This window comes from Oryctolagus cuniculus, chromosome 16 (genome assembly GCF_051225735.1).
Source record: "Oryctolagus cuniculus isolate XC-2025 breed Fujian yellow rabbit chromosome 16, ASM5122573v1, whole genome shotgun sequence".
Classification (NCBI taxonomy): domain Eukaryota; kingdom Metazoa; phylum Chordata; class Mammalia; order Lagomorpha; family Leporidae; genus Oryctolagus; species Oryctolagus cuniculus.
The window spans coordinates 76,506,976-76,519,714 of NC_142882.1; the positions used below are offsets into that span (position 1 = coordinate 76,506,976).

At 50.2% G+C, this 12,739-nt stretch overlaps 1 protein-coding gene across 11 annotated transcripts in view; it reads left to right on the forward strand.

The window, feature by feature from the left end:
* Positions 1–12,739, forward strand: part of SLC25A13 (solute carrier family 25 member 13) — a 185,855-nt gene that overhangs the window by 138,194 nt on the left and 34,922 nt on the right. For 3 of the 11 annotated variants that reach the window (XM_089315712.1, XM_089315713.1, XM_089315714.1), the window contains one exon: positions 7–3,050. The exons of 6 other annotated variants lie outside the window; for them this stretch is intronic. In XM_089315712.1, coding sequence (XP_089171838.1) covers positions 7–33 — 27 coding nt within the window. In that variant the 3' untranslated portion in view covers positions 34–3,050. Of the gene's footprint in view, positions 1–6; positions 3,051–12,739 lie in introns of those variants that run through there. 2 more of the 11 variants (XR_016222773.1, XR_016222774.1) reach the window with 1 other exon arrangement.

Below are 12,739 nucleotides of genomic sequence, written 5' to 3' on the forward strand. Positions count from 1 at the left end.
CCACAGATCCCGCACCAGAGCCCAGTGTCCTAGGGCCCCTCGGCTTCTCCTAGGCAGGCCAAGCGTTCCCGAGACGGAAGGGTAACTGTTTCTGATCTTCCTGCCTGTTCCGTCATGCCTGTTGACTGCATTCTCGCTTGTGGTGGGCTTGGCTGCGGAAGTCATGTGTGGCAGGAATGTCTGGCCTTGGAAAAATCTGTGCTGGTCTTTCCTGAAGTTCATTTCTAGTACGTTCTTCCCTCGAGCCACCCTGTGCGGGGTCAGGCCCTGCAGTCTGCAGTTGGAAGCCTGCGGCTGTAATGCTCTGCCTGGCTTTGTATATGACAGGTGGCAGTGCCCCGCTAGCTCCTGGTGCTTCTGGGAGCAGCTGGCCAAGGGCACTGTGCATTGTCAGAAGTGCCTGGAGTGCCGGCTCCTTGTCGTGGATGAGCCACTGCTCCTTGTCCCGAAGCTCAGCGAAGCCCTGTGTCTTGTTTTCTCTCAAGTACCAGTGTGCTTATGAGAATGTAAAGACTGAAATAAGTTAAACCCTTATACAAAGCCTGGTGCTATTTAAAGATAAGGGTGGGTAAATAAACAGGCTTTGATCATTCAGGCAATCTGATACTGCTCTATTTCTCCATTGAAATGTGTATGGCTATTTTTATAAGAAAGATGTAGTTACTTTTGAAAAAGATGAGCTTGTTCTGGGCAGGAGATGTGAGTCATAAAATAAGTCTTTTCTCGAGCATCATTGCGTTTGGAAGTCACACAAACAGCTGAGAGGGATGAATGCTTGCGTGGAAGGAGCTGTTTGTCCTCCCTGACTCGGAACACTGGTGCCGGGACCGTGGCGGGAGCAGAGAAGTCCCCGCTCCTGGTCATTCTTTTGGGATGGCTGGAATTTGGCGGCTGCCTGATCTCTGTTTGATCACTGACCTGACCGAGATGGCCAGGTAGGATCCCCTTGTTCTGTAACTCGAGCAGCCTTCAGCATAGCGACAGGGGCGGTCCCTAGTAACCAGAGAGAAGCCGTAGGAGCTGCAGAAGGTGCTCTCCCCAGGAGCGCGATTCCTCCCGCCTCTGAGGTTTCCCTTTGTGAAGCCGGGTTTGCTCACTTTAAGCAGGCGCACCCGAGGGCCGAGTCTCACCCAGTCCTTCCAGCCGCGACAAGGGGCTCAAGTCAGCGGGCACTGCGCTGGGTCAGATGGAGTTTCTGTCCTCGTTTCAACTTGGGTTGCAAACATGCTAACAAGACGTAATTAGGGATCTCGGGACGGATTTAGAAGCGTGAAACGGATTCTGTGGCGCTCCTGGCGAGTCTGGCATCCCTCGTGGCATGGTGCCTGGAGGCTGATTAAGCGTGCTGCCTGCACAAGCCTCCGGGTGCTGGGGAGATGGGCCGGGGCAGGCACGGTGGCAGTGCCATCGGTAGGTGGTCTTGTTTGCGCGAGTGCGGTCGCCCATTTCAAACGCCAGCACGGGTTGGCATCAGAAGTGGAGCCCCCTTTCAAGCCTGCTCTAAACACAGGCTTAAGATTGGAGCCGCCTGGACTCTGCAGCGACTTAAAATATCTGCGAGATGAGTTTGCCACCCTTCATCTCAAAGGCGGTCGACAGACAAGGTCCTCCTCACCTTCCCCCGTCCCCGCTTCAACAAGTAGGGGTTTATTTTCAGGTGAGCAATCCCGTAGGTAGCAGCAAGCACCCCAGGCTCCTTCGCATCTCTGGGTGGGAAGGGTGGGTGACTCCGTCTTCAGCGTGTGTGTGATTCAAGCAGCAGAGGTCGCACGCCTTTGAAAGTGGTCGTGAGCCCCACGGCCTCGTCTGTCCAATTAGGGATACAAAGGGTCCTGTGAGGCTGTCGCATGAGCAGTTCCTGTTCTAGTTCACCCAAGCATCGCCAGGCGTTGACTTTTAAGTCCTAGGGGAGCACCCTGGCTTCATTATTACTGCGAACCGGTGCACATGGCTGACTCCTGGACCTGTAACCGAAGCTGCGCACATTGCTTTGAACAAGGCTTTTTCTGTTTTGTAATCTGTTTGCTACAAAGACAGGGAAAACATGCAGGCAGATCTTTGTCCCATAAATATGTTTTTCAAAAATGAAAATAATAGTAAAGTTGGAGGGAAAAATCACTGGCACGGAAAATGAAAGCAACGTGCCCATTCCATCATTTACTGTTTGTAAGGCCTGCAACTGGAGGGATTCAGCCATGCTCTTCAGTTTCATTGACTTCTGTAGAAGGGTGGAGTCAAGTTTATTTTTAAACTCATTTTTTTCACCTTTAGATTAGTTTTAGTTTAGGGCTCTGTTAAAAATCTGACTTTTGTTTTGTGAGCATGTTTTATAGATTCGGAGTTCCCAGCAGGGATGTACCCAGCACAGTCGAAAACTGAACTAGGTCTCGAGACTGGGATTTGTAGACTCTGGGCCTGGATGAATTCGTGGGGTCTGTGTGCCCTCCGCCGGGTGGTTTCCTGCTTTCTACGTGAGACTCCGTCGGAGCTCTGGTAGAGCCCCGGAGCCCCAGGCCTCCTGTGCGGCAGTTCTGTCCACCGTGCGTTTCTTCCAGCCTCCCCTTCTCGGGGCAGCTGCTCAGCCCTTGTGAGGGGATGTGGTGCAGACGGTGCAGGCTCCCTGTGATGCGGCCAAGGAGGGAGGGGTTGTGACCAAGACCCACTTCCAGTTAGATTCCGGTCACCTGACAGTTTCTGAGTGCGTTGTTGCTGTTGCTTTGTCACTGCTACTTTAAGGGGAGAAAAGTAACTGACGGAAGGAAGCCTAATCTCTGGGCTTCTCATTCATGGCACAAAACAGCGAGTGCCTGTCCACTGTGCATCTGGTGGTGCGGGCAGTGGGTCCTGGGGAGTCTGGGATCTTCAGCTTTTGAACCTTGGATTTAAGGAAGGCACCAGGCAGGCAAACACAAATGGTGCCAACTGGTTTCAAGGAAGAAATACCCATGCATTTAGCATGAAAGTAAGTCTGATATTCACTTGAAAACATACACCAGGAAGTATGAACCTCTGTATTATAAAGCTCATATTTAGTAAAAAAAAGAAAAAAATCCATTTAAATACCAATAGAAAATAGTGGTATTCTGTAATAATCTGTGTACCTTGAACTTCAGGCCGTTGATAACTGGTTCCATGGTATTTCCCCACGGTGATGTGTGTGCACACACGTGTGCATGTGTAGACCTGGCTGGTCTGTAGGAGAGTTTATGTTGAAGTGGGATAAACAACTGCACCGCGGATTCTGAAAGGGACTGTGGGAAGCCACCCTCGGGAAGCTTAATTTGAATGAAGAGTAAACTTCGCTGCTGCCGCTGCCTGCCCCTGGGCCATGCGTGACCCGCGTGTGCGTGACGTCCCCATGCCCCTCCACAGGCCACGCGGCAGTGCCTTTGTGAGAGGGAGTCTGTTACTCGTCATTTTACGTTCCGTTCCACACGTGAATTTTTATTTTGAGAACTTTGGGAAAACAACAAGATGCAAACACGAGAGTGCCTGGGATGTAGCTTGAGGTGCCGAGCCTGGGGTGGGCTTTGTGGCACAGCAGGCTACGCCACCACTTGGAGTGCCGGCATCCCGGAGCACAGAGCCTGAGAACGAGTCCCATCGGCACTTCCGGTCCAGAGTCCTGCTAATACACACCCTGAGAGACAGCAGGTCATCGCTGAAGGCGGCTGCTCTCTGCCACCCACGTGGGAGATTCTGAGTCCTGGCTCCTGTCTTTGGCCTGGTCTAGCTCGTGTGCTGGGGTCATTTGGGAGTGAACCAATGGGTGGCAGGTCGATAATTCTCTCTCTCTCTCTCTCTCTCTCTGTTTCAAATTAAGTAAATACATTCAAAGTTTAAATAAGATGGAGATAACATTCTCTTTCAGTTCTCCGTTGCTGTATAATAAAACTGCATGGCCTAAATGGATAGTTAGTTCCTTCTGATTACATCTGCAGTCCCTCTGCCTGCTGCCCGTGGCTTCAGCTGGAGTGCTGGGGTGGCTCCAAGGTCCCAGATGCCCTCATGCAAGTGCCAGCAGCTGGGAGCCCAGTTTTTCCAGGTGACGTGGCGGCATGGGCTCCCTCACACCTTAGCGTGTCACCCAAAGAGGGCGGGTTCTGGGAGCAAAGTACCAACCAGGTGTCTCCCACCTCTGAAGTCATGGGGCACTTGTTTAGCCCCATGGTGTTGCTGAATCAGAGTGCAGGCCAGCGAGATGCCACTTCATTGTCCCTCCTGGCGCTGTTGCACTCCACTTGACTTGCATGGATGGTTATTGCGATGCTCTCTGTGGGGTAAGATATGTGTGAAGTAATTACAGCGCAACTTACGTGCGGCTTTCCTCCTCCTCTTCCTCCAGCACCTTCTGTCTAACTTGTGCTACCTGTGTTTTGGACTTCATGAAAATGAATGTTTTTGTTGGGCTTTTCAGATGGAGAGGAATGTCTTCTCCCTCAGAGACCTCCAGGGAAAGGGGGTGGATTGGAGTGTAGATGTGGTTCGTGTGGACCTACGCTACTTCCAGGGCTCTTGGGGAGTCTGCTTATTTGTCATTTCCCTGCCAGGAAGTCTCCTCTGCTGGGCAGCAGAGCATTCTTTTTCTCAATACGACTTGCATTTCATCAGTCCCAGTCCTACGGCACATTCCAGCGGGAATGATGTCAGCAGTCTCCATCATTAGGAGAGGTGTTCCAGTGATCTGCTGCATGGCAGATCATCCTGAGCAGTGGCTTCCAGCAATAATAGATGATTCTTAAAGATTTATTCACGTATTATTTGAAAGGCAGAGTTGGAGGGGGGAGAGAGAGGGAGAGGGAAGGAGAGGGGGAGGAGAGGAGAGGGGAGGAGAGGGGAGGAGAGGAGAGGAGAGGAGAGACAGAGGTATTCCATCCGCTGGTTCACTCCCTAAATGGCCACAGTGACTGGAGCTGGGCCCATCCAAAGCCAAGAGCCAGGAGCTTCTTCCAGTTTCCCATGTAGATGCAGAGACCCAAGGACTTAGGCCATCTTCTCCTCCTTTCCCAGGCCATAACAGAGAGCTGCATCAGAAGTGAACCATATGGGATGTGAATCGGCACCCATATGAGATGCCAGCACTGCAGGTGGTGGCTTTACCCACTAGGCCACAGTGCCAGCCCCCAGTAATAGATTATTATCATCGCTCATGGTTCTATGGATTGACTGGGCTTGGCTGGGAGGTCTCCTATGGGGTCTCCATATACTTATAGACAGATGGTGCCCAGGGCTGGGCACATCCAGGGGGACCCTGACCTGTGGCTGGCTGTGATGCTCCCGGACAGCTGCACACAGGTGGGACTGCTGTCCAAAGCAGCTCCTGTGACTTCTTGTAGCTTGGCTTGGTTCTAAGAGGGAGCTCCTGGGCGGAAGCTACACAGCTTCTTATGACCTGACCTTGACTATCACTCCCACTGCATTCTGTGGGTCAAGGAAGCCAGCTAGGCTGGCCCAGACTGACAAGGGGAAAGAGACTTGACTACTGGTTAGCAGGGATAATAGCAAAGAATCACTGAACTTCGCTGGAGGAGCCAGTAAGTGGTGCTGTGGGATGGGAGCATCCGTAGCCAGCACCTTGGACAGTTTTTCCCAGCAGTCCCATGTCCTTTCTCAACGTCTGCTGTTGGTGTGGGGCTGCGCTAACGTAGCAGCAGCCAGATAAAGGGCTGTCTCACAGATACCCATGACCTCCAGTCGGAGGCTCCTGAGAACTGGGGCAGCTCCTGAACGGGCTCCTCTCCATTTTCTGCACGTGGCTTCGTGGTCTCGTGCAGCTTGCACCTCTTTTTATTCCACGCGTCCATTTCTTCTCTTTCTTGTGGGGTTGCCTTGCTCAAGAATGCCCTTCGTGTTCTAGCTGGCCGCCCACCCCGCCTCTCTCTACCGTACAGCCCTCCAGCCTTCCATGCCCTGCTCCTGCCTCAGCTAATTAGCTCACGTTGCTCCCTTTACTTTTCTGTCTCATTTAATGGAGAGCAGAAATTTGGTTAGCAAACCTCGCCTTTGTGTTTCAGGCCTTACAGCAGCCTTGACACAGCCCCACCCAGATACTAACGACCTGGCTTAACAATGCCGTTTGTTTCAGCCGTCTATAGATGTCTTTGGTACTTCTTTCTCTTGCTGCGCTGTTTCTAGCCCTGAACATTGTAAGAATGCGTTGTGTAGTAGTGTAGGTGCTTTCATCACGAAACACACCCAGAGCCGTAGTCCTGGCGACTGAGCCTGAAGTCCTGTGAGATTTCCGAGCCCCTCACATCAGATCAGTAGGTACATTTCCTCATGAATGACCACATGTGCCCCGGCCATCAGGGTTGCTAAGGCGAAGCCTGGATTCGTCTTCCTCTTCCTGGGCTTTCTGCGGAGACGGGGCCACACGGTGTAGCTTTCGTAAGACAGAATTTTTCTTTCACCCTGCACAGGTCTATGCAATACCTCACTTACAGATCTGCAGTGAGGTGGCTAACTCAAGTCTCTGTAAGTCGCTCCCTGGTGACGCGTCAGGCAGCGAGGTGTATTGTACCTGGTCCTAAGCCATCGTGTTCCTATTGCTTGTGTCTCTGTAATCTGTTGTGGCTTAAGGAACATCTGTAAGTTCCATGGTCTTCAACTTGTATTGTTATTGTTATTATTTGGAATATTTACTCTGAGAGCTTTCTGTACATCCTCTAAACCTGAGACACTGTCGCAGATTCTCCTATTTGTACTTAGGTCTTGCTCCCTGCTCCAAGGCCTGTCACTCAAAGGCTTCTTGCCTGTGTCAGTGACCTGCTCTGTGTGTCAGATCTGGTCACTGCTCTGCCCTTGAGAGCTCCCTTCAAAGCTCAGCTGACAGCCATGTGTGTCCCACAGACCCCGGCAGGGACTGTGAGTGCTGAGGGCAGGGCCGTGGTTCACTGTCAGAGTTCTGAGCCTAGCATTGCGTCTGATGTTTAAGATATTTTACAGAAACATCGTTAAATGACTAAAGGCTTGACAAGGAGGCGTTGGTGATGAGGACAGATGTGGAACTGGATAGGAAAAGAAGTCACTTTACTTTATATGCCATGGTGCTGTTAGCTTGGATCGCATTGGGAGGTGATCTGGCCATGAATGGGACTAGTACCTTTATCAGAGAGACCCCAGCTAGCTCCCTGGTGCCTTTATCAGAGAGACCCCAGCAAGCTCCCTGGTGCCTTTATCAGAGAGACCCCAGCTAGCTCCCTGGTGCCTTTATCAGAGAGACCCCAGCTAGCTCCCTGGTGCCTTCTGCCATGCAGGCACACAGCTAGCTCCCTGGTGCCTTGTGCCATCCAAGCACACAGCAAGAAGGTAGCACTGTGAACCGCGAAGCCAGCCCTCTGCAGATCCGCATTGTGCGGGCGTCCGGATCCCAGACACCCAGCTACCAGGATTCTCAAGAAGGAACATCTCTGTTGTCAGCGCTGGTCTGCGGGACTTTATTACCGCAGCCTGAGCAGACTGAGGCCATTAGGGCCTCCTTGGCTCAGGTTGCCCCCGAAGGCCAGAAAAGCCATCTCCTTAGGGGCAAGTCCGACTCAGGAGGCAGACAGTGATCCCTCTCGTCTCTTTTCCTCCCTGTTCTGGGAAAAGTCTCAGAGTAATTGAGTCAACATACTTCAAACAGTGGGCCATCCTCTGGATTTTGGGTAAATAGCTGAGGTGTTTATTACGATATGAAACTTTGAAGAAAGGTTGGGTCACAGCTTTCATACGGTTAAGGTACTTTAGACATTGAAAGTCTGTAAATCATTAAATGATTCTGGTAGTAGTAGTCAAAATAGACATGCATAAAAGTCAGACCCCAGATGTTAACATATTTGACAGGTCTGTAACTTAATTGCTTTTTAATGTCAGTCAAATAGATTCTACTTTGGTTTCTTGGCCAGCTTCAGCAGGCCTATCAAAACCCTGTGAAGCTGAGAATGCGAAACTTAATGTTTGCAAAACGTATAAACAGAGGAGCCCGTTTCTGCATTACCACGTGGTTGAGAAACCAAGACAAGGGCGTTTCAGTTTGGCATCTGTTGTAGAAACAGTTAAGTAGTGAGGCTATTTTCTTCTCTCTCCAATCTACTTGTAGATTGCTTTTTTAACTAAGGAGCCTGATTTGCCTACCAAATCAAAGAAGAACCCTACATTGCTTTACGTTTACGGATGTGCATCCTCCTCGTGTTGGTACCCAGGGTCACCGTAACGGAATTCTGCAGATTGAGCGTCTTAAACGCAGAAAGTTACTTTCGGTCAGTGCCAGAGACCAAAAGGCCCAGACGGAGCTTTTGGAAGGTGTGGCTCCTCCTGAGGCCGCTCCCCTCCGCTTGCACGCGTCCTCACCCCTCACGGGCTGTTGTCCGTGTCCCAGTCTCCCCTTCTGTACTGGATCTGGGCCTACCCTTGGGACATGGCTCCCTCGCTAAAGGCAGGACCTCTGTCCATGCACATCCTTCAACACGGAGAGCTTTGGAGAACGCAGTCCAGCCCAAGCTCCAGGATTGAGAAAAACGTCCTTTCCTCATCTTCAGTGAGGACTCACGCTGACTGCGGGAGGAGGCTGGACTTCCCGGAGGGCACCGGGCCCAGCACACTTCCCTGCCGGGCGGGGCAGCAGCAGCAGCCTCTACACCTCCTGCCCAGTGCTGCCCCTCTGCACGGTTGGCTGCTGTTGGCCCCACGTCCTGAGTCCATCTGCTGCTGCTTGCTGAGTGTCCGTCTGTCCTCCACTGGTGATCTTTACGCACAGTCGTAGCCCTTGTGCTACACACACCTTGTCCTCAGATCCTGGAGTCCCTAAGAGCAGATGGAAACTATGTTGAAGCCTAGGTTTCTTAAGAAGCCTTTCGTTTTCTGATTCATTTAGATATTAAATACTGTCATCACTTGTATATTCATTTTACGGTAACATAAATCATTAGGCACTTCCTAGTGTAGACCTTATTTGTGGTTACCATTTTGTTTGTATCCAAATATTCAAAATAATGTATTTGGGTCTTAGTAAAAAAAAGTCATATTCTATAACTTCATATTAATTTATTTTTGACACATGTAAGTACACATTTTAGAATGTCAGTGTGCAATTAGATATTCTTAGCACATGTCATTTGTGAAAAGCACTTTAAATCTAAGTACATTCAATTGAGCATAATTAAAATATCAAGATACATATTCTTCATATACATTTGCCACTTAATTTTTTAAGTAGCTATAAGTATCTACCATGTGAATTCAAATTAAAGGAAGGTGATTAAATTACAGTTATATTTAATGCTTTTACTTTAAAATACAGCAGAAATTACATTATGTTAAAAAAATACACTGCCATGTTTTCTATGGACAACAAGTTGATGATGGGTTTGATTTTTTTTTTTTTAATGCAAGACTTAATAGTCTCTGAAGTGTCCCAAGATTATTTGTTGGTTAGAATGATTTGGGGGGAAATTCACAAGCAAGCATGCTTGCTTATCTTATGAGTTCTTCAGATTTGATGAAACTCCTGAGTCAAGGGGATAAATACCGGAGCCATAGCCGGCATTGTTCCTGGCGTTCTCAGAGAAAACGGGGGCCACGCATAGGATTCTGGATCACGTTGCCTTTCTAATGTTTCATTTCTTGAGACTCCGGGGTTGTTTTTGAAAAAGACATGGCTGGGAGCCGGCACCGTGGCTCACTTGGTTAATCCTCCGCCTGCAGTGCCGGCATCCCATATGGGCACTGGGTTCTAGTCCCGGTTGCTCCTCTTCCAGTCCAGCAGTCCAGCTCTCTGCTGTGGCCCAGGAAGGCAGTGGAGGATGACCCAAGTGCTTGGGCCCTGCACCTGCATGGGAGACCAGGAGGAAGCACCTGGCTCCCAGCTTCGGATCGGTGCAGCACCGGCCGTAATTTGTGGGGGTGAACCAACGGAAGGAAGACCTTTCTCCCTGTCTCTCACTATCTGTATCTCTACCTGTCAAAAAAAAAAAAAAAGAAAAAAAGAAAAAAAAGACATGGCTGTCTCCCTTCCCGCCACGAAGGTCGCTATGCAGAATCAGAAATGTCCCCTGTGAAGCAAATTCTTATACAACATGGAAGGAGGAACTAGGGGACCAGATTGTGAGGCAGAGAAGAAATCAAGCTTCCAGAAGCATCTTGGCGCTGGACGGAAGAAGCTGTGATGGAAACCACGTTTTCCGGTGAATTAGAAGAAAAAACCTGTAATTTAGTTTTGAGCCATGAAGACCATATCATGTGAAAAATTAGAGCACTTGGAAATAATGATGCTCTGTGTGGCTGGAGCCCCGTTCATTTGAGAAGCTTGGCGCTTGGGCCTCATGCTGACATAGTTGTAGCTTCCAGTCCCGTTTCCTTTCTGGTTGCTCTTAGCCCTCCTGGATACGAAGGTGAATTTATAAAGATCACGGGCTTCAGCCAGGGATCACAGCGACCACATTTGCCTTGCGGAGATGGGACTTCTGTTTGTGCAGGGAGAGAGGGGAGGCGGCCACTGTGCCTGTCTTGCATCACTGCACTATACTTAGGGAAAACCTACCCCAGTATAATGGTCACGCAAGCCCATTTGAATAAAATTGAAATTGTCACTGGTTCCACATTTCAGAGTCTAAAGTATCCCACAAGGACGCAGACTTGGCATGATGTGGGCATGTTACCACCTACCAGCCTGTTTTCCTCACGATTTACTGAGAAGGAAGAATTTGATGTGTCTAATGAAAATCAATTAATTATGCTGTTCCTGGAAAAGCGTGTCCTCTTGCTATACTTGAGTGTTTCTGAATCCTGTTTCTCTCTCTTGACAAAGGCTCTCGAAGTCCTGGGAATTCTAGTCCTTGTGAGCAGATGAACAGGCTCTGGTCAGGCAAGGAAACGCTGAACACAAGGCTTTTTGATAATAGGAAAACCACCCCCGTGGCTCCAAGTTGGGTCAGAAACCACACCAGCCTGAGTTCCCAGTCTGTCTCCGCCTTGAACAGAGTTCTGCACTTCCATTCCGCATCCTCACGAAGGCCGGAAGTGGGAGACCTGTGCCAGACTGATTGGGAGAGAGAAGGAAGTAAGGCAGAGGCTGTGCAGTTCAGCACAGTGCAGGTGTGAGTCTGGCTTCCTCCTGAGAGGAGAGACAGAAGAGAAGGCATTTGCAGGGCTGTACTCAATCAGAGTGTCCTGGCTCTGCTTCCTGGTCACACTGGAGCCAGTGTGCTGAAGAGACAATCTCAACATGCCTACCTCCCCCTGGGAGCTGTGAAAACACACCTGTCCACAAGAGGGGTGTGACCGAGAGACAGACTTCTGTGTAGCATAACCAGTCAGAGAGCCGCCTGGAAGCACCCAGTACAGAGGCCACCGTGGGGAGAACCTAGAAGCCACAGGCTGTAGGCTCCATCAAGGTCAGAATGGTAGGAGTAGCCAGTGCATGGGGAAAGTGAGGAAAGTGGGGAGGAGGAGGAGTGACTGGGGTCCATGGTGGGGACACTGTTCCCTCTCTGGGAGACGCTGCATAAGTCCTGAAGCACTATTTAAACATAAAGATACTGCGGGCCGGCGCCCCGGCTCACTAGGCTAATCCTCTGCCTGCGGCACCGGCACCCCGGGTTCTAGTCCCAGTTGCTCCTCTTCCAGTCCAGCTCTCTGCTGTGGCCCAGGAAGGCAGTGGAGGATGGCCCAAGTTCTTGTTCATTACCTAGTAGTAGCCCAGGTAAGGATCCACATGTCATTCAGTCATCTCTCATTTATAGTGTATGTGTGCACACAGCGAGCTCTCAACAGAGAACCCACTGCAGTTGCTGCCTGGGGGCAGAAATGCCACGGCGGCCTGCTGTGTCTTCCACGCACTGTGTGTTGGGGAGCAGCATGGGTGGGCAGGTGCACCGTTCCATGTCGTCAGCTACTTCATCTCGTCTGTGTAGCCCAGCAGGCTAGCATCACTTTGACCTGTGGACAGCCAGAGGATTATTTTACAGGGGAAGCCAAGGGGGTCTCTCCTTCTTGTTTTGGTTTAGGCATCAGAACTTCAGGCGTGTCTCCTCGTGCCAAATCCTGTTCCATTTGATTGTTTGTCCTTGTCCTGGAGGCCTAAGTAGTGAGGGCACCAATAGTTAATTTCTGCTGTACAACAAAATTACCTCCCAACTCTTTGGCTGTCATTAAAGCAAATACAAAGGTTTCACACTCTATCTTTTCTCTGTTCACCTGGAGCTTGTGCTGTTTTGTTTACCCATAGCTTATTATCCCTACCTCTTTTAGCTTCCCCAAGTGCCTGTGACAGCTACTACCAAGTAGCTGGGCCAGGCTGAAGCCTGGAGTCCAAGAGCTCAGTCTGGGTCTCCCCCATTGGTGGCAGGTGCCCAAGCACTTGAGCTATCACCTGATTCTTAGGGTATACCTTTGCAAGAAGCTGGGATCGGAAGTGGAGCTGAAACTCGAAACCAGGCACTCTGATACGGGATGTGACTGTCCCGAATGGCTGTGTCAGACACCTCTCACTCCATTTTTTCTCATCTGAGATCCTTAACAGAGTTTCATTGCCTCTTTTTGTTTTTGTTGTTGTTTGTTTATTTATTTGAAAGAGTTACAGAGAGAGGGAAAGAGACAGGGAGAGATCCTTCCCAAGTGACCACAACAGCCAGGGTTAGGCCTGAGCAAAGCCAGGAGCCAGGAGTTTCTTCTGGGTCTCACACATGGCTGCAGTGGCCCGAGCACTTGGGCCATCTAACACTGATCTCCTGGGTGCATTAGCAGGAAGCTGGATTGGAAG